Source organism: Eschrichtius robustus, chromosome 11, assembly GCF_028021215.1.
Source record: "Eschrichtius robustus isolate mEscRob2 chromosome 11, mEscRob2.pri, whole genome shotgun sequence".
NCBI classification, from domain to species: domain Eukaryota; kingdom Metazoa; phylum Chordata; class Mammalia; order Artiodactyla; family Eschrichtiidae; genus Eschrichtius; species Eschrichtius robustus.
The window spans coordinates 66,856,792-66,876,290 of record NC_090834.1 but is presented as its reverse complement, the minus strand read 5'-3'; the positions used below and the strand labels follow the sequence as shown (position 1 = coordinate 66,876,290).

At 48.4% G+C, this 19,499-nt stretch overlaps 2 protein-coding genes across 4 annotated transcripts; one reads left to right on the top strand and one right to left on the bottom strand.

Moving 5' to 3' along the window:
• Window positions 1–2,085: 2,085 nt before the first annotated feature.
• C11H11orf16 (chromosome 11 C11orf16 homolog) lies at window positions 2,086–11,318 on the top strand. Its single transcript, XM_068555347.1, has 7 exons — window positions 2,086–2,305; window positions 2,782–2,966; window positions 4,221–4,377; window positions 5,976–6,210; window positions 6,849–7,505; window positions 10,002–10,223; window positions 10,960–11,318. Exons 2-6 carry the CDS (start codon window positions 2,800–2,802, stop codon window positions 10,187–10,189), a joined length of 1,404 nt encoding a protein of 467 aa, XP_068411448.1. The 5' UTR covers window positions 2,086–2,305; window positions 2,782–2,799; the 3' UTR covers window positions 10,190–10,223; window positions 10,960–11,318.
• A 242-nt stretch (window positions 11,319–11,560) lies between these two features.
• On the bottom strand, window positions 11,561–19,498 carry AKIP1 (A-kinase interacting protein 1). 3 transcript variants are annotated; one of them, XM_068556579.1, is made up of 6 exons: window positions 19,448–19,498; window positions 19,008–19,235; window positions 18,448–18,528; window positions 16,019–16,123; window positions 14,606–14,677; window positions 11,561–11,787 (listed from the first exon to the last, which is right to left on the bottom strand). In XM_068556579.1, the coding sequence occupies exons 2-6, from the start codon at window positions 19,227–19,229 to the stop codon at window positions 11,644–11,646; spliced, it is 624 nt and encodes a 207-aa protein (XP_068412680.1). In that variant the 5' UTR covers window positions 19,230–19,235; window positions 19,448–19,498; the 3' UTR covers window positions 11,561–11,643. The 3 variants fall into 3 exon arrangements, with proteins under 3 accessions (XP_068412680.1, XP_068412679.1, XP_068412681.1); XM_068556578.1 differs by lacking the exon at window positions 19,448–19,498 and having other exon boundaries at window positions 19,008–19,441; XM_068556580.1 differs by lacking the exons at window positions 14,606–14,677; window positions 19,448–19,498 and having other exon boundaries at window positions 19,008–19,441.
• Window position 19,499: the final 1 nt, after the last annotated feature.

Sequence of the window (19,499 nt, the reverse complement as noted above, 5' to 3'; positions counted from 1 at the left end):
TGCCCATGACATCAACATTCTTCAGGTTCTCCAGGCCAGAAAATGTGGGAAGGACAGTGACGTCCCCTATCTTGGAGTCTGCCTTCAAAATGTTTCTATTTCTGTTCCTATGATGAGCTTCAGCTCTTCCTTCTTCCTTAACTCCCAGGTCCCCTCTGTCACCAAGCCCAGGCAGGACTTCCAACACACTGTCACATTCATCTCCACTGTCACCTCTCTGTGAAGTCTTTCCACCACAGCCATTACTTGTTCCTTTATTTTGAACACATATTTCCTTGCCATTCCTATCCTGCTATCTTTACTCCTGCTATCTTTGCACACCTATCTCTGTCTTCAGTAGAATGTTAAGCTCCTTGAAGATAGGGACCAGTCTTATTCATCCTATATTCCTAGCACCCAGCAAAGTGATTCAAGTCAGGTAGGCATCAGGAAATATTTGGTGGTGTTATTTTCCTATTCCCATCCTGTCACATTGTGTCTGGATAACTCCGTGGCCTCCTGGGCTCTGTTCTCAACTGGCTCTATCATCACTCTGATATTCTTTCTTAAAGTATTTCATGTCACTTCATTGCTCAAGCCCCATGACAACTTCCTTTTGACTATGACATTGTTGACATTTATCTGCTTGGTTTTCAAAGCTCCCATCAATTTGGCCCCTTCCCAAATATCCACACTTGATTTTCCCATGACACCCCATTCCCTCCACCCCAAAAAGAAAATCACAGTCTTGCAAATGCATCCTTCTCTCTTAGCTCTTGCTTCCTACCAAGACGGAATGGAATATTCTCCTTCTTCCTTTCACCATTGAAATCCCACCTGTCTTATTCAGGAATCCTTCTCTCATAGCCAGAGACTTAATTAGTGTTTCTTAGACTCTAACTTTGTGCACCAAATCACTCAGCCTTTAGGGTAACAGTCGTTCTCCTGGCTGCAAAGTTAAGCTTTGTGAGGGTAGACATCAGTTAGGATGCTTTTGGTTGCAACCGATACAAAAATCTGATAAAAATTGGTGTAACCAATAAAGGGAATTTATTGGCTCACATACCTTAGCTTCTAGCAGTAGGGCCGCCTTCAGGCAGGGCTCAACACTGTCACCAAGAACCTGTTTTCTTTAGGTCTATCCTCTCTGGGAATAGCTTCAGTGTCCCAGAAAGACTCAGAAGCTCCCAGAACCTCAAGCTTTCTTATTTATGTATAGGAGGAAAAAGAAAGTCTATAACCCCGGATTTCCAACAAAAGTCTTGAGATTTATTCTGATTCCAGAGGCATGGGAACATGCCCATGCCCTAGTGGCCAGGGGATGTAATGTGCTGATGGACACACATGAATTGGGGGGGTACAGTCAGCCTCTCCTAACCACACAGAGCCACAACAGAAACAGGAACCGGTGGAAGGGGGGGATGGATGTGGTAGAGACACCCACAAACGTCCCTGCATACTTTTTTGGTCTTCTCCACTGAACAGTGCTGGGCACACAGCCGGTGCACAATGACCGCCAGATGCCTCAGATAGCAGCCTCCTCCTCTGGATGTTCAAATGAGAGCAGAATCTAGACTTCTGTTCCTTTGGTCCCCATTGTCCACTCCCACCACCCCAAGTGATCATTACACCTCTGCTCCTCAGCAGTCCTGTCTGTTACAGACAAACATGCCCACACTTTTGGTTATTTTTTTTTTTTAAACTAAAGACAAATTCTATCTTAGAGTCCTTAGGCCAACCAGTGGTTCCCTCCACTCCAGCCTCCTGCCCGAACCGGGTGAAGGCAGGTCAATAGCCTTGAGTCCCTGTGGGACCAGCTCCCTCCCGCACGAGACTCTCCTGGGATCCGTGAGGTCTGCGTACCGTGACGGACTCTTCCGGCAGAGGGGAAGCCCGAGCTTTCGGGGAATTAAGGTCGCACTGGCCTTTCCCGCCAGCACCCCTCCCCAGAAAGGCGGAGAACTACCCGCTACCCTTTCGCCCCGCGCATGCGACCCAAAGCCCCAGCCCCCTCTCTGCACATGCTCAGTACACTCCCTCGGCCCAGCTGGCTCGCATCCATGGCAACCTGCTAGGCAACCAGGAGTCAGTTGGTCTGAGGTCGTGAACTCCAACCGTTGGAAGGGGCTGCGGCTGAGTTGGAGTTTGAGGCTGTGATAAGTCCCCTTGGGGTCAGAACTGCGGACTTGGGCAGGAGCAGACTCAACAGGGCCGTGGTGGGCTGGGCCAGCGGAGTGGGCTCTCGGGCCCTGGGTGGCAGCTGTCGCCTCTGAGCACGTCTACGGAGGCCACAGCCCTGGACTCTCAGCTCGGTGTAGTCCCGCAGGTGACTGGGTTAGGAGGGAAGTCTGTGGCTTGGGTTAGGGGTCAGTTTGTCACCAGGACTAGGATTTGCGAAGGGACGTGTGGTCTTACCCCCGAAGTCGCTACAACTGGGGTGGAGATGGGGGGAAAAGAGCTAACGCATGTGGAGCTACTTAAGTATGCCAGGTGCTTTCCACATCTCATCTCCTGGGCGGTAACTGAAGCACCGAGGTGAAGTGAGCACGCAGCCAGCAGGCTGTGAAGGATTTACTACAGATAAATCCTTCTCTGAAATCCCAGCTCTTGCTCTTTCAACCCCTCCCCTATTTCCTGAGCTGAGCCTCCCCGGGCAGGTGATTCTGGGGACACCCTGCGCGTCGGTGGGACTGGGTGCGGCCGCAGAGAGGCCGCAAATCGCAGAGCTGAGCCCAGCCCCGGCCAGGCGCCCTCTCCTGGGCTGTGGGCTGCAACTCCGATAATAGTGCCGCTTGTTCTCAGGTGTTTTCTCCCAGGGCCATGGACTCCTCCGCAGGGCCTGGGATGCCTTTGCCCAAATACTGCAGCGTGGCCACAACCCTGAAGGCCCCTGCCTGGGCCGGCACTGCTCCTCCCTGGGACTTCTCCTTCGCCTGCCCTCTCGCCTCCCAAGCACCCTGGCTCACCTGGCAGAGCCCCCTCACCAGGTATCGATCTCGGCTTCCTTTTTCCTCTCTGTTCCTGGTTCTAGGTGGTGGGAGAGATGGCCCAGGAGGGAGAGAGCTTGCTTCCTGGGAAGGCCGAAAGGGTTCTTTACCGTGTGGGCTCTGAGTTGCTTGGGGTTTAATATTCCCCTAGTCTAAACTGCACTCCCAGTGACATCAAGGGTTGACCTGGCTTTCATCCCACCTTTTAGCGGAGTGGCCGATGTCAGAGTTGGCATGTGTGAGGGAAGGCAGTCAGGCATCATCAGTTATAAAACTTCTAGCTCATTTTACCATCAGCTCTGAGACTTGCCGTGGGACTACATGAGAAATTAGGGTTTCTGCTACCAACCGCTAAGGTGAGGTCTCCAGATCCCTCCTCAAGTTCCCTCAGTGTCCCTCAGTTATCCTGGCTTTTTGTGAATGGTATCCTTAGTTGGCTGTCTACAGTGTGAATACAAGAGGGGAAACGAACCTCAGCCTGTACGCACATACAAGTTGTGCAAGTCCCAGGGATTCATGTCCATGCTATTCAAGTCAGTCTGCCCAGGTTAGAGACATGCCAGCCCGAACCCTTTAGCCCCTTTCTTGATTCAGCTGTGTGGACCATCTCATTCAAAGCCTCAGTTAAGCACCCCTGCATCCGGGCTTGCCCACAAAGTAAACAGTTTTTTTTCAGAAACCCAAACCCTGACTCAACAATTCCCTACAGCTTGGTCCTGTCCACAAAATTTCCCAGAACTAGCTGCTCCTTTTTTCTGTCTCACAGCCTCTTAGCTCCTCCATGCTTCCCGTGCTCAGACACCCCCTCCCCTCTCATTGCCCCACAGTGCTCAGCCTTCTTGCAGTTTTGCTCCTTTGGCATCACCATCCAAGCCTCCACGCCTCCTTGTGGAATCCCACACACCGCCTCAGGATTTCCCTTCCTGGAAGTCTTTCCTGGCCTGCTGTCTAGTCTCAGACCAGTACTCATAACCAGAATATATAAAGGCTAATCCCACCCTGATTACCTTGAAACAATGCCCATTCCTCAAACGACGGTTCCCTTCACTCTCCTCTCCTTCTGCCCCTTCCAGTAGTTTACCTTATCTTACTTGAAGTCACAGATTGCCACTCTTTACATGGATTTCTGTTCCATATTGCCTTATCTGTCATGCACACACCATGGCGCTGCTCAGATCTAACTCTGAAACGTGTTTCTCGATGGTTTTAGGGCTTGGTTTTCTCTACTCCCTAATTCCATTTGCTTTTTCCCAGATATGCATCTTATGACCCGTGTTTCCACATTGCTGACCCAGCATGGCAGGGGCCTGGCTGGCTGGGAAGAGGTGGAGATGCTGCGGACGCATGGGTCCTGGCAAGAAGGGAAGCAGGTGGCTTTTATTACAGGGCTCAGATAAAGGCTGCTCCCGAGGCAAGTCCGTAAGTCCCAACATCTCCCCATATGCTCCTCTGGGTGGCCCTGCCATACCTGATATGCCTCAGCTGTGTGTGCCCAGCAGTTCAGTTTCTTGGATAAGCACAGATCTTCCGTGGGCAGGATGCAGAAGTGAAAACGTAATGTCAGTGACTGCGTTAATTTGCTAGGGCTGGGTAATAAAGTGGCACAAGCTGAGTGGTTTAAACAATAGAAATTGTCTCTTGGTTCTGGGGACTGGCAGTCCAGGTGTTGGCAGGGTTGGTGATTCTGAGGGCTGCGAGGGAGAATCTGTTCCATGCACCTTTCCTAACTTCTGGTGGTTTGCTGGCAATCTTTGGTGTTCCTTGGCTTGTAGAAGCATCCCCCTGATCTTGGCTTTCATATTCACATGCTGTTCTCCCTGGGTGCATGTCCATGTTCAAATTTCCCCTTTTTGTAAGGACACCAGTCATTGGATTAGGGGCCCACCCTACTCAGCCGTACTCAGTGTGACTTTGTCTTAAGTCGTTACATCTGCAATGACCCTATTCCCAAATAAGTTCACGTTCTGAGGTACTAGGGGCTAGGACATCAACATATGAATTTGGTGGGGAAACTATTCAATCCATGACAGTGAAGAAAATATACAGTAAAAGCACTTTGTTCAGGAAAATTCAGTGTGTCAAATTATGGGCGCCAGCCTAAGGGAAAGAGGAGCAAAACGTGTGTACCTCATGTAAGCCTGTGTCCCTCCACACAGGAGCACGGTACCCGCATGCTGGGGCCAGGCCTGGGCTTTACTTTGGTGGCTACTTGCTTCTTTGGGATTTTCTCTTCCCACAAAGAGTCAGACTTTGTGAATGTGGATCCATAGAGGGAAACAAGTGTGATATCTAAAAATATATATAAGTTATAGAATTTCCAATCAAAAGTCATTTTGTCATTTTCAAGTAACTAATATGTAATTTCATATGAAATATTAACAGGGTTTTGCTCAAATATAGATCCTGTCTAGTGGCTTGATAAAAGTCAATTTGTAAGCTTGTTCTTTTAATTAGCTTAGTACTTCTCCTGCCCTCTCTGCCAGGCTGCTCATTTGCTTCCTTTGCCCAGCCTCCCCTCATGGACGTAATGGCAGTGCAGAGGGCTGCTCCAACAGCCCCAGCCTGTCCTCGCCCGAGAGGGCCTGTGGATGATACCCCACCCCTGGCTGGCCGCGGACACAGGGACAACACTTCCTGGGAGTGCTGGGAGGAGGGGGTGTGCTTGGGGAAAGATCCAGAGGACCCAGGTTACTCCTGTGAATTGCAGGCCAAATATAAAGATAGGAGAAAAACAAAACAGGAAAAGGAAGAGCACGGGACAGGAAAGGCAAGAAGTGATAAACAAGAGTTGCCACGGCAAGAAGCAGAGGGAAGAGCATCCGCTGCACAGCCGGCCTGTCTCTGCCCTAATGGGCTCCAGGGCAGCACCTGGCCCGGCCCCTTCCCTAACTGGGCCTTGCCGCACGTGAGGGAGACCCGGGGCCTGGCCCCAGGCGTTGTAGGGAACCTGGTGCTCCCTGTAGTACTTCCTAATGCCAGCTCTTATTCTGAGTGTTTTCTTTCGCACAGCTGGAGAGGCAGGGAGTCCTGCTGGTGGAATTTGAGGCTCCCCTTGTCACATGCCCAGGGCTGCCAGCCCAGCGGCAGAGCGTGGTCTTGGAGGAAGATGTCATTCAGTTCTCGCCATCCGTGGAATACTCACTGCGACTTGGGGACAAGGTGCTGGCACTCTGGGGACCAGACCAACAGCGCTATGGCCCCGGCACTGTTGTTTTGGGCTTGGAGGCAAGAGACCCCCAGAGAGGTAAGGGAGCTGCTCTGGCCTCCCAGTCCCCAGGAGCCAGGCTGGTGATCAGGCTGAGGAGAGAGCAAAGGGTGTCTCTTCAGCTTAGGGGTCTTAGAGGCTTAAAAAATCCTTACCCTTTCACTTGCAGCTTCGTCCTGAGGGTGGCCACACATAGACACATCATATTTTTCAGATTATAAAATATTCTTTATCAGGGCAAAATAGCCCAAGGCTACTATGTCTATGTTGGTTACTTAACCTATGGTGTGGTGAGGTTATCCTGGGGTCACACCAGTACTCATGACTGGTCCCCCACCAAGTCGTCCAGGGACTAGGACAGTCCCCTTGTGCGAGGCTAGCCAGTCAGCATCGTTGTGTTCAGAGAAGCGACAGAAGGAGGTTTCTCCTTCCCTTCCCCCACCTGAGGATGCAGCTTGGTTTTGACGTGAAAACCAAGACATGGCAGCACAGGAAGGGGTGGTAAACATGGGGCAGGCGAGGAATGTCCCTGGCAGGCTCTCCAGGGAGAGGTGCGCACGGGCAGAAGCAGAGCAGAGGGGCTGTGATGAGGCTTTGCTTCTGGGGAGAGGAGAACCCTTATCCCATGATATAGAAGAGGCGGCTGTAACAAAATGGTGACCTTTTCTGTTATGTAGCATCCAAAGAAGAAGAAATTACTGTTCACTTCTGGAATGGCAGGACAGCCCCTGTGCCGCTTGGAGGGGTCAGGTGGGTGCCCCCAGCCGTCTGGAAGAAGGCTGTGGACAGGCTGCACAAGCCTTTCACCACGGAGCACCCCAGGCCCCTCCTCTGGGCCCCTTGCTGCTCTCTGGTGGGGCCGGTCGCTGGATGTGTCACCGGCGGGCTTCCTCTGAGCACTCCGTTCCTGTGCCCTCCCTGCCACCCGCATGCCTGCTGCCAGCTGCTGGGCCAGGGCTGCCTCTGCTGCTGCCCCTTGGCCGGACCCACCTGGTGGCCTCTAACCATAACCTCAGGGGTCACGGCCAGAGAGCATCTACAGGCGGAGCTGAAGCCCACGGCACAGCTTTTGCCCCTTGAGGATCCTGAGGAGGAAGAAGCAGCAGTGCAGCCTCCCATGGCTATTTCTTCCTCCTCTACCTCCTCTTCTTCTTCTGAAGAGGATCTGGAGAACAAGCTGGAGATGGGCCTTCCCCAGAGGCTGCTGGTGGACAGCACAGGCAACACGGCCCCCATCCTTCTTGAGGAGTCTTCAAGGAGGCAGGGTGGCCTCTGCCAGCCGGAATGGAGGTACTGGAGGAGAAACGGGTCTGAGCCGCATCCCAGGAAGCCAGGTAGACCTTTTCCTAAGGTAGGGCTGAGGCCCCCCGCTCCCTTCCCTCCCAGGTGTCTCTCAGGAATCTGATGCACATGTCCGCTGTGCTGGGATTGGAAGTAACACTTGGTCATGTCGAAGGGGGGGCTGTGATAAGAGGGAAACATGGGCTTTATTGATTAAATGGAAACCTAACAAGAAAGGATGGGCTGATCTTTGTGCTAAGGTTTGCATCCCTGTTTGACAACTGTCTTTTCTTTCTTCACTAGTCTCTACTGGCAGGACTCTGCCACTGTCCATTTCTACCCTCCCCTCCCTCGTTTTCCTTGGAGGCGTTGATTTTTCTCTAGATGTACAGTCAGAATGCCTCCAGGTGTTGATTGGAGTCTTTCAGTGCCCTGAGCAGCTCAGAAACAGGTCTTTAAACACTGGCCATTGGACCCTACTCTCCAGATGGGCCCCTTAGGAAGTCAGAGCGGGAGGAACCAGGCACAGCCTTATGCGTCTCACTCTACCACTGAGAGGGGAGGCAGTGTCATTGTCATTGGCAACTTGCAGCCATCCCCAAACTTCTCTACCCAAGCAACATGCCCTTGTAGGTTTAGAGCAGTGTATCATTGATATGCCTCATGCCGTGCTATCTAAATTCCCAGTGGGGCCCAGAAAGAGCAGATGCCTAAGGCAGCTGGCAGAGCTTTGTGAAGGAGGTGACTTGGATAAGCCAGCCCTAGACTAGATTCTTGGGGCCCTGCGCTGACAATTCAACCTTCAGTGAACTAAATGAACATTCACTCTGGGGCAGGGAGACTCCTCAGAATACCACCGCCAAGGGCATAAGGATCTGTAGGCACTGCCCACACTGGGACTCTTTGTGGGTCCCCATTGGAAGCCATTGCCCTATTTTCAGGACAGCTGCTCAACCAGAAGGACCTCTCAGCCCACGAGGATTTTAATCTTACGCCAGGAGTAAGGCCTTTATTAGTCTTCAGTTCCAGGAGGCTGAGAAATTGTTTCTACACTGAGAAACTTTCTTGGGGGACTCCTCTGGACCCCTGGGCTTTGAAGTGGGCAGGGATGGATGTGTTGGCTGCTGTTGTATTTTAGACGAGGGTTCCTTCCTTGGCTTTCGAGGTGTGCGATCTTTCCCCCACCTCTGAGAGGGAAATAAGTAGAGGGACGAGAATCTATAGCTATGACCAGCTGGGCTCTTCCTCCCCTCCCTGAGAGGACACCTTGTATTGAAAATATAAAGGTGGGAGCAGGGATAGGTGTTCCTGGGCCTCTTTCCTTGCAGTGAAAGGCCTTGGCAGAAGCTGCTTGGAAGCAGCTGTTTCTACACAGTATGCCCTCCAACAAGTGATAATATAAAGAAAATGGTGCCAAAGTCTAGAGTTTTCAAGCTAAATTCTCCATAGCTTCCACTGCCCTCCTGCTTCAGCACAGACTGGAGAAAGAAAAGCTGTATCTCTCCAACAGGGAGGAGTCTCTGGGGCAGCAACTGAGGTGGCACGAGACCCAGTCTCAGGGAGAGGAATGCCAGTGGGGTAACCAGAAGGCCGTGGCGGTCAGACCTGCCCCAGGCTCCAGGCCTGCATTCCCATGCCTGTGCCTGCTCCATGGCGTTCTATCCAGACTGGTTCTAAACCTGACTGAGGCCAAACAAATCTCCCCTGGCCCCAAGCATACACTGCTCTTATCACCACTACCCAGGCACCCACACCTACATTCAGCCTCTCTCCCTGCATCACCATATTTAAACAGATCCACTCTAAAGTTCCCCCCGCACCCAAATACATTATAATAATTGGCTATAACGAGAAATATAGTATCTTCAGGTACTTGGCCTGGCTTTCCTCTAGGTACTGGATCATTTGTTATGCTCTGGGCAAAGGTTAATTCTTGGAGCTGAACCATGAGAATCAGTGAGCCTGCCCTCTGCCAGGTCCTACCTCTGCACCCAAAGCTATGGAGAGTATGCCTGCATGGGGCGTGGAGAAAGGGGCATCTCCAGCCCCCATCCCAGATGGAGTGCTGCACGCCACACTAACTAGCGAGGTGAACTGGTGAGGTGAAGCGTGTAAAACGACGTGTGTGCCTGGGCTAGAAACAATGGCAAATACCAGAGCTTTTCTTCTCTCCCCTCCAGATCTTGTATCCTTTTAAGGAAATGTGCCGCTTTGCTTCTCCTAACTGTGCTTGATTGCCATCAAGTACTGATGCTTCACAGTCTGGTCTGAGGCTCTACCTCTTAAGAATCCCCTTGTATGGGTCCTCCGCCCTCCAAACTTTTTGCTCCTTTTAGTTACAGGCAGTGAGGTTACTGTCTGAGACTAACCTAACAATCCTAGAGGGCCAGGATTCACGCCAGCAGTCATGCTGCTCTCCACCCTCGCTTATGACTGAAACAGGGTTCAGACAGTTAAGGGATTCTGTGATCCTTGATACAGTTCTACACAAGTCAAGTCTAATCCCATCAAAATGGTGGCATATTCAACTAACTGAATTTTGGGTTTAGGAACAAGACTTTGCAACATCGGGAAAGAAGAGAAGGGCAACAAACAACAGACAGTGAAAACTGCAGCAGTGGGGAGTCCCAGGGAGCTGGTCCTGGAAGCCACTGGCATGAAGCCACTACAGATCCTGCCAGAGGAAGCTGAACACAAAAAACTGAGTCGGGGTACTGCGGCACATCAGGGGGACTAGAATTACCCCTAAACTAAAAGCTCCAAGGATCTAGGTAAAGCAGATGGCTGGGAAGGGGCTTCTGAAGGACTCCTTCCATGGTTCTTTGACCTTTTGGGGTCACACCACTTTTGAGAATGATAAAACCTATGGCCGCTCTTCCCAGAAAAATGCACACACCCACAATTTTGCATATGATTTCAGAAGGCTTACAGAACCCACGAATTTCATCACTAGGGGTGCAAGGATCCCCAGTTAAGTGACCCCCTCTACCCTATGGTGGTGGGCATGGGCCTGCTTTACTAGGCCCTTGGTCCGTGAGAGTCTCGTCTTTGCTAGGAATGCGAATACAGCTCTACTTAAACCTTTGTATTCTTTTTTTTTTTTTTGATGTGGACCATTCTTAAAGTCTTTTATTGAATTTGTTGCAATACTGCTTCTGTTTTATGTTTTTTTGGTGTTTTGGCTGTGAGGCATGTGGGATCTTAGCTCCCCGACCAGGGATAGAACCCGCACCCCCTGCACTGGAAGGTGAAGTCTTAACCACTGGACCGCCAGGGAAGTCCCCAAGCCTTTGTTTTCATCATATAAAATACTGGCCTTTTTTCTGAGGAAAGACATGTTCAAAATGAGGCGACTCCCTAGGCAACTAAACTGAGAGATGCAACAATACTGTTGGTGTGGTAGCTTAAAGATGTTTAGGACACATCAATGACTTTGTAATTTTAAGGATCGAAAGTCACTGATTTTAAAGTCACCATAAGACTCTCAGGATTTTTTTTCTCTTGTAGGAAGCTGAAGAGTAGATACCTGAGGAGAGTTAGTTACAAAGTGGCTGACACAAGGCCTTCTTCTACGGAAATGGTACAGTGCAGGCCACACGTGATAGTCTGATAAGCAGCAGCATCTCCACCCCAGGAAGACATCCCTGCAGATGAGTGGCAGGAAGGCACCTGTCCTAAGGGCACAGGAGTGTGGCGGCCCTGGCGAGGGCTCCCTGCCAGGGGCCTGGTGCGATCTGCTTGAGGATGCCTCTTCCACAGAAGCTACAGAACATGGTTGGCCTGCTTTGGGCAAATGTGTCCACAGCCTGTCTGCCATCTTTTCATAAAGCCTCAGTTGTACATGAGCAACATTTTGTTTGACTTCTTAATGCCAATAAAAAGGAATTCTCTTCATTTCCAAATTTCTTACTTTATTATCGTAATTAACCTTTACTTGGAAAGCAAGCAGTAAAAACTATTCAGACAGCATCATTACATTATTACTTCAGGCAGAAGAGGGTGAGGGGACTTTCAAGTTAAAATAGGCACTGAAAGAGACAAACTCCAGTTCCTAGGAAGGCTCACCCTGTACAGTCAGTCAGCATTAAAAGCAGGATTAATGTGTAAATTTTAAGAGGACACATGGTAACTTTATTCTTCTTGATACTTAAAAAACAAACCAAAAAAAGGTGATGTCTGTGATGGTCAACATCATACGAGGAAGACCAAGTCCACACTTTGTCCTGAATCAACTGCTACCACGTGAGTCTTCTTGGTCAAGTCATTTACACCCACAGTGACGGAATAGGTCCCTGGATATACTTCTATGTAGAGGTCCTTAGAGATGTCCTCAGCCTGGAAGGAAAAGTGGATATTAGCAGTTTAGAGATTTTATGTCCCAGTGCCGTCAGGGCACCTCCACCCGGCTCCCTCTGTGTGTGATGGAGTGAGGTACTAACGTGGTAGATGGAGGTTCTGCTTTCAAGGCTTGGCTTGGCAACGTAATGGGACTGCCATTTAGGCCAGTCTCAGCCTCTCCTTATGCTTGTTTCCTTATTTCTAAAATTAGCTCACAAATAAGCATGTATGTGAAAACACTAAATTGTTATAGGAACATGAAGGATCATAAAAGGAACACTCTGGTTGGAGTAGAAAGGTTAAGAATCAGGTAGAGGGAAAGGCTAATGACGATTGCTTTGGGGCTCAAAAGTAGGCAGTGGCACTTGTTATCACAGATCAGCAGTAATGGCAAGGCGCTGTGGGATAATGAGAAGTATTCTTTTTAACTGTGCTTTGCTAAATTCATTATTAGGAGGATGAAACATTTCTTTTCACCTAAAGCTGAGAACACTATGAGTAGATTCCACTCTGTCATGCAGAAAGTCAGCTGGCTGGCTAAAGCCCTCCCTTGGAGACCGGTTCTCCTATACAGATGGTCCCTGACTTACAATGGTCAGACTTATGGTTTTTCGATTTTATGATAGTGTGAAAGTGATATGCATTCAGTAGAAACCGTACTTCAAATTTTGAATTCTGATCTTTTCCCGGGCTGGCGATGTGCACCACAATACTCTCTCGTGATGCTGGGCAGCGGCAGTGAGCGATCTCCCAGTCAGCCACGAGGATCACGAGGGTAAACAACTGATACACTTATAACCATCCTGCACCCATACAACCAGTCTGTTTTTCACTTTCAGTACAGCATTCAATACATTATCAATACATGAACTATTCAAAACTTTATTATAAAGTAGGTTTTGTGTCAGATGATTTTGCCCAACTGCAGGGTATGTAAGTGTTCTGAGCACGTTTAAGGTAGGCTAGGCTAAGCTATGACGTTCAGTAGGTTAGGTGTATTAAATGCACTTTTAGACTTCCCTGGTGGCGCAGTGGTTAAGAATCCGCCTGCCAGTGTCGGGGACACGGGTTGGATCCCTGGTCCAGGAAGATCCCACATGCCTCGGAGCAACTAAGCCCGTGCACCACAACTACTGAGCCTGCGCTCTAGAGCCCGTGAGCCACAACTACTGAGCCCGTGTGCCTAGAGCCCGTGCTCTGCAACAAGAGAAGCCACCACAATAAGAAGCCCACACACCGCAACAAAGAGTAGCCCCCGCTCGCTGCAACTAGAGAGCGCCCGCACGCAGCAACGAAGACCCAACACAGCCAAAAATAAATAAATAAAAATTTAAAAATAAAAAAATAAATGCACTTTCAATTTATGATATTTTCAACTTACAATGGGTTTATCGGGACGTAAGTCAAAGAAGATTGATACTGCAACACCCTGGAAGCTGGAGTTAATGGAAAGATTTATGTTTAGAGCTGAGCTGAGCACAAGCCATCCTCCAAGGACAGACTTCATGCCTGGCTGGGAAGTGGTCATGGCAGATGTGCAGGCAGAGGAAGGGTCTCAGCTCAAATGGCCAAAGAGCAAAGTCACAAACCAGAAAAGAGCCTGTAATTAAGAGCCAGAGCGCCTATCCCACAACTGGGAGACCACTACAATGCTTACTCAATGCTCAGAAGGAGCCACAGGCAGAAGCTGTCATTTCTACATCACCCCTGGGGGCGGGGGGCAGGTGGACCAAACTACTGGCCAGTAAATTCTGCTAGGAGGAATAAATGATAATATTTATACTTTTATGAAACTTCCTCTCTTTCCATCTTGCAAATAGATTTGAAGCCAAGGTTTTCCGAAGCTGCTTTATGCTATATCCTTTCATGCCCAGTTACTGCAAAATTGGAGGCTTATCATCATTTAACTGACGTGAATGTGTATGACAATGCCACAACTATTTATTGGTCATCAACTATGAAAATAAACAAAAGGAGGTTTCAGAAAATACAGCTTTATCAGAATTGCAGAAAGCCAAGGATGCTTCAATTGTCTGCATAAAAGGGGCAAGATTGGCATCTGTGATTCCAACACTGTGAACATCAGGAAGATTAGCATTACCAAAATACAGTAAGTATTGGAGGCATCTAAGCCTAACAACTTGTACTAAAAGCCGAATAGTCTTAGTTGCTACTAACTCTAGTATATTCTGAATCCTGGCTAGTAGCACACTGTATACAAACAAAAATTAAGCAAACTATTGCAGCAACACACCAGAGTTCCATTCCTCAGAATTCCAGCCCTTCCAAGTTCCAAAAGATTCCCTGGGTTCATGAACTAATGAGTATTTTATCCTAAAAACATCACTGTATGTTTTCACAGAGAAACATTTGCGGAAAATAGGAACAAATCTCTTCAAATGTTTTGGAACCTGATCTAACCAAATGTATACGTTGCAGAATTTCAGCAATGGTTTTCACTTTGTAAGCAGGAGGGTCAGGCCCCTCCTGCTGCTTGAACAGATGGTGGAATTCCAACAGGACCCAGTGCCAGCCCAGCTGAGCTGTAGGAATGAAGATATGAATACTTTGCATTCTTTCCAACCGCAACTATGAGTTCAGGCACAAAGAGTATCCCTGAAATGTCAAGTGAAGGAAGGATACCAAGAAAACATAATTTTACACTGAACTAAAATGTTGTACACTGTCCCCAAGGGTAAAAATATCCCAACTTAAAAATACTATAGATCCAGTACAAAGAACCCTATAGTAACCAGATCAGTTCATGGAATTGCAGTGGTGGTGGAGCCCAGTACCCTAGAAGTTCTGTACTCACAGGCTGGGATGCCTCTAGTGCACACTCTGATGCCTGACGGATGCCTCCGACACCAAGGGGGGTGTCTTTTCTCTGAAGAGTAGGTAGAAACATTGATTAGGGCCCAAACTTTGACTTCTGGATGGTAGAGAGAAAATTTTTCCTACTTAATTAGGAACTAACAATTGTTCTGTCAGTGTTTTCCAAGTTGTCACCTAAGTTCTTAAGGCTTTTAGTGAATTCTGTGAAGTATTTTTAGTCAGATGTTTACCATGATTACCTTTTATCCTTACATGGGCTTTGGACTCAGATAGACCTGAGTTTGAATCCTATCTCTGTCATTTACTGAGAGGGACAGATTAATTTCTCTAAGCCTTGGTTTCCTAGTCCATAGCTTCGGGATACTACACTGTAAGGAAGATCTAAAGTGCAAAAGTGATTGACATTTAACAGGCTTTCAGAAAACAGAATTCTCTTCCAAGGTTCTCCCAGCAGTGGGAGTACTAGAGGGGAAGAGGCTGAACTGAGAAAGTCAATTTCCCTTAGATGCACCAATTTACGTTTTATAGGAAGGGATGGGAGGGATACGAATGACTCTTGCCCACATGTAACTCCCTTAGGGTCAAGCACTCTTAAGAGGGCCTAGGCCAGGCCAGAAGAGGAAGCCCAGGATCCAGGCTCTGGTGCTACCCCTTGTACCCCAGGCCAGGGAAACAGAATGGCTCACATCCCTGCAGCCACTCTCCCATCCCTTCCCTAAACCCACAGGCCAGAGAAGTCAGGAATCCAACCTGTGGATTAGACTCTGAACTTAAGTTTGCTATCTTTGAGTACAACCAGGGGAGCTTAAAAAGAAAAACAAAAGCAAAAAAACCCCTACTCTCCCCAGAAACAATAACAAAGGACTCCTGTTGAATCAGTTCAACAAGTAGAGTCTTTGGCTTCCCAGAGTGACATATGGTAAAATACAGGTAATTTGCAGTGAGAGGCCTGTAATTGTTATCTTTAGGAAGAGCATTTTGTTAAAAGAAACCCCCTCCTTGCATTTCTTTTTTTAAAATTACCAAAGACATGATACTTATCACTACCTTAGAGTGAAATATGTGATTATTAAAAATCTCTTTCATATCCCTAGATGTAGAAGAGGATATTTGAAGCACTTTTCGTTAAGCCTGTCCACGAATCCCTTGGCCCAGGACTGCAGGTTCAACTGAAGATCCGACAGTGGCATCAATCTCATATTTGGACAAAAACTCCTATTTCATGTTCATTGCTGTAAGTTCTCTAAGGCTGGGAGGTGATACATTTCCGTTGAGCGCTGTAATGCTGAGTCACCCAGGCATCCAATAATACAATCCAGCAGGAGCTCCAAGATGTAGGGCCTCCTATCTTGGGAAGCTGAGGGCACAGCACAGCACAGCTGAGGATACATACCTGACCATTCCCAGTGTCCGAGCACAAGTGCAGCTTCGACTTCCCTCTGTGATAACGATAGACGTGGGTTGCCCCTCCTTCCTCTGGCACAGATGAATAATATTTCTAGAGAAGTAATGTGAAAGATGTTGGGTAACCAAACAGATTGGTCAAATTTTCAAAAAACTCCTTGTTACTTGGGCAAAGTATGGTTAAGGAGGGAGGCAAGAGAGCAAAGGTAAATTACCTGCCCTCTTGAGAGGCCTCTGAAGTCATGTAACAAATCTTAGCCCGTGTAAAGTGGCTGCAGAGAAGGAAACTGCACTTGGCCTTACTTTGCTGCCATCTGCTGCCTCTGTAGGGCAAGAACTCCGGCAACTCAAGCTGGGTAGGACCATGCTCTCTGCCAGGTTAAATAATTTTCACAACATCCTCACCCCGAGGTCAAATACACAAGCCCTTTCATCTCCTCTCATGACAAGTTCTGACAAACAGGTCTGTGTTTACTAAGTCTCAGACAAGGACAAGAGAAGAGAGAGGTGCATCTCCTTGAGATTTAGAAATACAACAGGAAATGTAACATAAACCCAACAGCTATGCAGCCATTCTCCCTATGCAAAGGAGGGGAGGGAGAAGACTCCGATTTAAGCAAAAATAATCCAAAGGATCAGAATGCAGTTTTTTTCTTGTCTACTTCCTTCCTCCCCCTCAAAGTTAACCTTAGACTTGCCCCTGATTGTGACTAATGATGAGGACAACATAAGCCTGCTTGTTTTGAACAAAGGGTGGGGACAATGTTTAAGGCAAGAGACCAAAAGAATGAGAAGCTGCGGAAAGCACGTCAGGACATGACTCTAATGATGTAATTTAGGGGATGCTTCAAAATTTTGAAAGCAAACTCAGAACACTGTTCTTAATTCTATTTCTAGAAAGCTGAGGGGTTCTGAGCCTCCATTCCTTAATGGAGATTTGAACTAAAGCATGAACTGAAAACCAAAATGAAGAACACCAATTTACTAAACCTCAAACCAAAGACGAATATTATTCCTTTTACTGAACCATGAATCAAAGTGTTTAACTTGATCACTTTACAGTAGAGCCAAAGTTATGGATTTTTCTAAAACCATTTAACAAGATAAGAACATAAAAATACTCTCTGAACCATATTTCACTGGTTGGAATCCTGTTCTTGGAGTCACAAGGATTTTAAAAAAGATGTAGAAATATTATAGATTTTTTGAATCTTAATATTCATTATGAAATTGAAAAGCAGGACAGAAACAAGGTATTCTCTTCCTTCTGCCATGCAGACCAAGCACCCTTACAACCACGTAAGAATCATAAAATGTTAAGGCTGGAAGAGACCACAGGGTCTGTTTTAATTCCTAGAAGACAGAGAGTACCTTCCATGCAGGTGATTTTCTTGAATGTTGGCTGCCTGCCTTCAACATTCCCTCAAAATACTTAAAGACGACCTTAGTGTATGGTTTTGAGAAGAGCGCCTTTAAAACCTTTGTTCGCTCACTTCAGTGAATGGGACCAAAAATCTCACATAAGTCCCCTGTGCTACAGTTTATGACAATTTTCTGGTGTTCATCTCTCAGTGGAAACCAAAGCAGCAGACTATAAGGGCTGGAAAGGACTTGAAACATCGTCATTTTACCATGTGGGAAGGTAAGGCTGAGAGAGACTAACTAGCCTAAGGCATTATAGCCAGGAAGTGGCAGAACACAGGTCTGATTCCTGGGAGGCTGCTCCTGCCATTAAGCCACACTACCTCTGATGAGGGCACTGCATCTGTGCCACATAACCACCTCTGTGGCCAACAAGTGATATGGACCCAAAGGGGCATACTTAAAAACTACATTACCAGGGGGACTTCCCTGGTGGCCAGTGGTTAAGACTCCGTGCTTCCAATGCAGGGGGTGCAAGTTGGTTGGGGAACTAGGATCCCACATGCTGTGTGGCCACACACACACAAAAGCACACTACCTTACCAGGGACTTGGAACAGAGATTAAGACCTAATGGAGGGATTTTGTTTCAGTTTTTGCTTTGAAAACAGAGAGGCTCGGTTCCAGTTTAGAATGATCTTACTGATTTAAAAAAAAAATTTCAGTTCAAAGTTTTAAAAACCCCTAATATTCGGACTTGTTTTGGAATTCAGCAAATAAGCCCTGCCCTCCGAAACAATAATGAGGGCAGATCTTTTCTGGCTTGTGCATTGCTGTATCCTCATAACAGTTAAAGTTAGGCATTCAATATTTGTTGAATGAATGCTAACCTGGATTTATCACCTGGTTTAAACCCTTGGCTGATTACAACCTGCCCACGAAGGCAGGGCAGGGTCAAACAGGCAGTCTCCAGATTCTCCCTAAATTCCACAAAAATCCACTTTATGATCCATCAGCAGGCAGATCAGGGGCATGACTTTGGCTTACACCAACTTACCCCACACTGACTTGAAGTATAGTCCATGAATTCAGCCATTGTTCTGAAGGAAGCACTGAGGGTTGGGTGTCTTTCTTCTCTCTATTTGAATAAACGGCAAGTCACAGGTGAGATCTGTATTCCCTACTGGAGAAGGAAGTCATTTGCGGAATACCTTCCCTTTTACTTTTTGAAAGGCCTCTGCAAGTTTGTCAGTAAAAGGCTCTTACTGAGAAAGAATTCCAACTCTAAAAGGAATACACAGACATGCAATTTTTCCAGGACAAAGACAGGTTTGTTGGCTTTCCTCTAATATCAAATGATAGCCTGTAAGAATTGTTGTAAAAAGTAACCAACCAGGGCCGAGCACTAGCGGTCTCTAGCGGTATCCTAAAGCTAGCCAATAGGAATCTGTCAAATGTCAAGAGTTTTCAAAAGGCTTTCCGGTTCACTGTCCTGATACTTAACAGCTTCCGCCAAGGACAGGATCCCTCGGGTGCTGCTGTGTGGCGTGCCCTGGTTCTCAGCGAGCCGCTGCTGAGCGAATGAATGGGCTGGTCCCGCAGCACTGGCGCCCTCACCTCTCCTGGGAGAAGGCGATGGGGGCCGGCTGCCGGCCCTCTTTCTCTGTAGGGCCGCTCCCGGGAAATGACCCCCACGCTGCCTGTGGGAAGCTCCACCGAATGCCAGTCCACCGCCCTCCTTTTGGCCCGCTCCAGCACTTCTTGACCCAGCCTAGCCGAGCGTTGCAGGGAACGTCGGTCCACCCCGTTCAGCGCCGCGGCCGCCAAACAGTTCTCCATGTCTCCCTGCGAGGGCACATACACACAAACACCGGCGGGTTAGCGGGCCTCCGGGACCCCGCTCCAGCTCGGGGTCGAACCCAGGGCCTCGATCTCCCTGGCGACCGCCGCCCCCGGCTCCGCCCAACGCGCTCTCCAGCGGGCTCGGTGTCAGGGGCGAAGGCATGCGCGGAGCCCCTCCATTTCCGTCTCCCCCTCCCTCACTAGGAAGCCCTCACCCAGCCGGCCTCTCAAGGCGCATGCGCTCAGCGCCCGGTCGTCGAGGGGGGG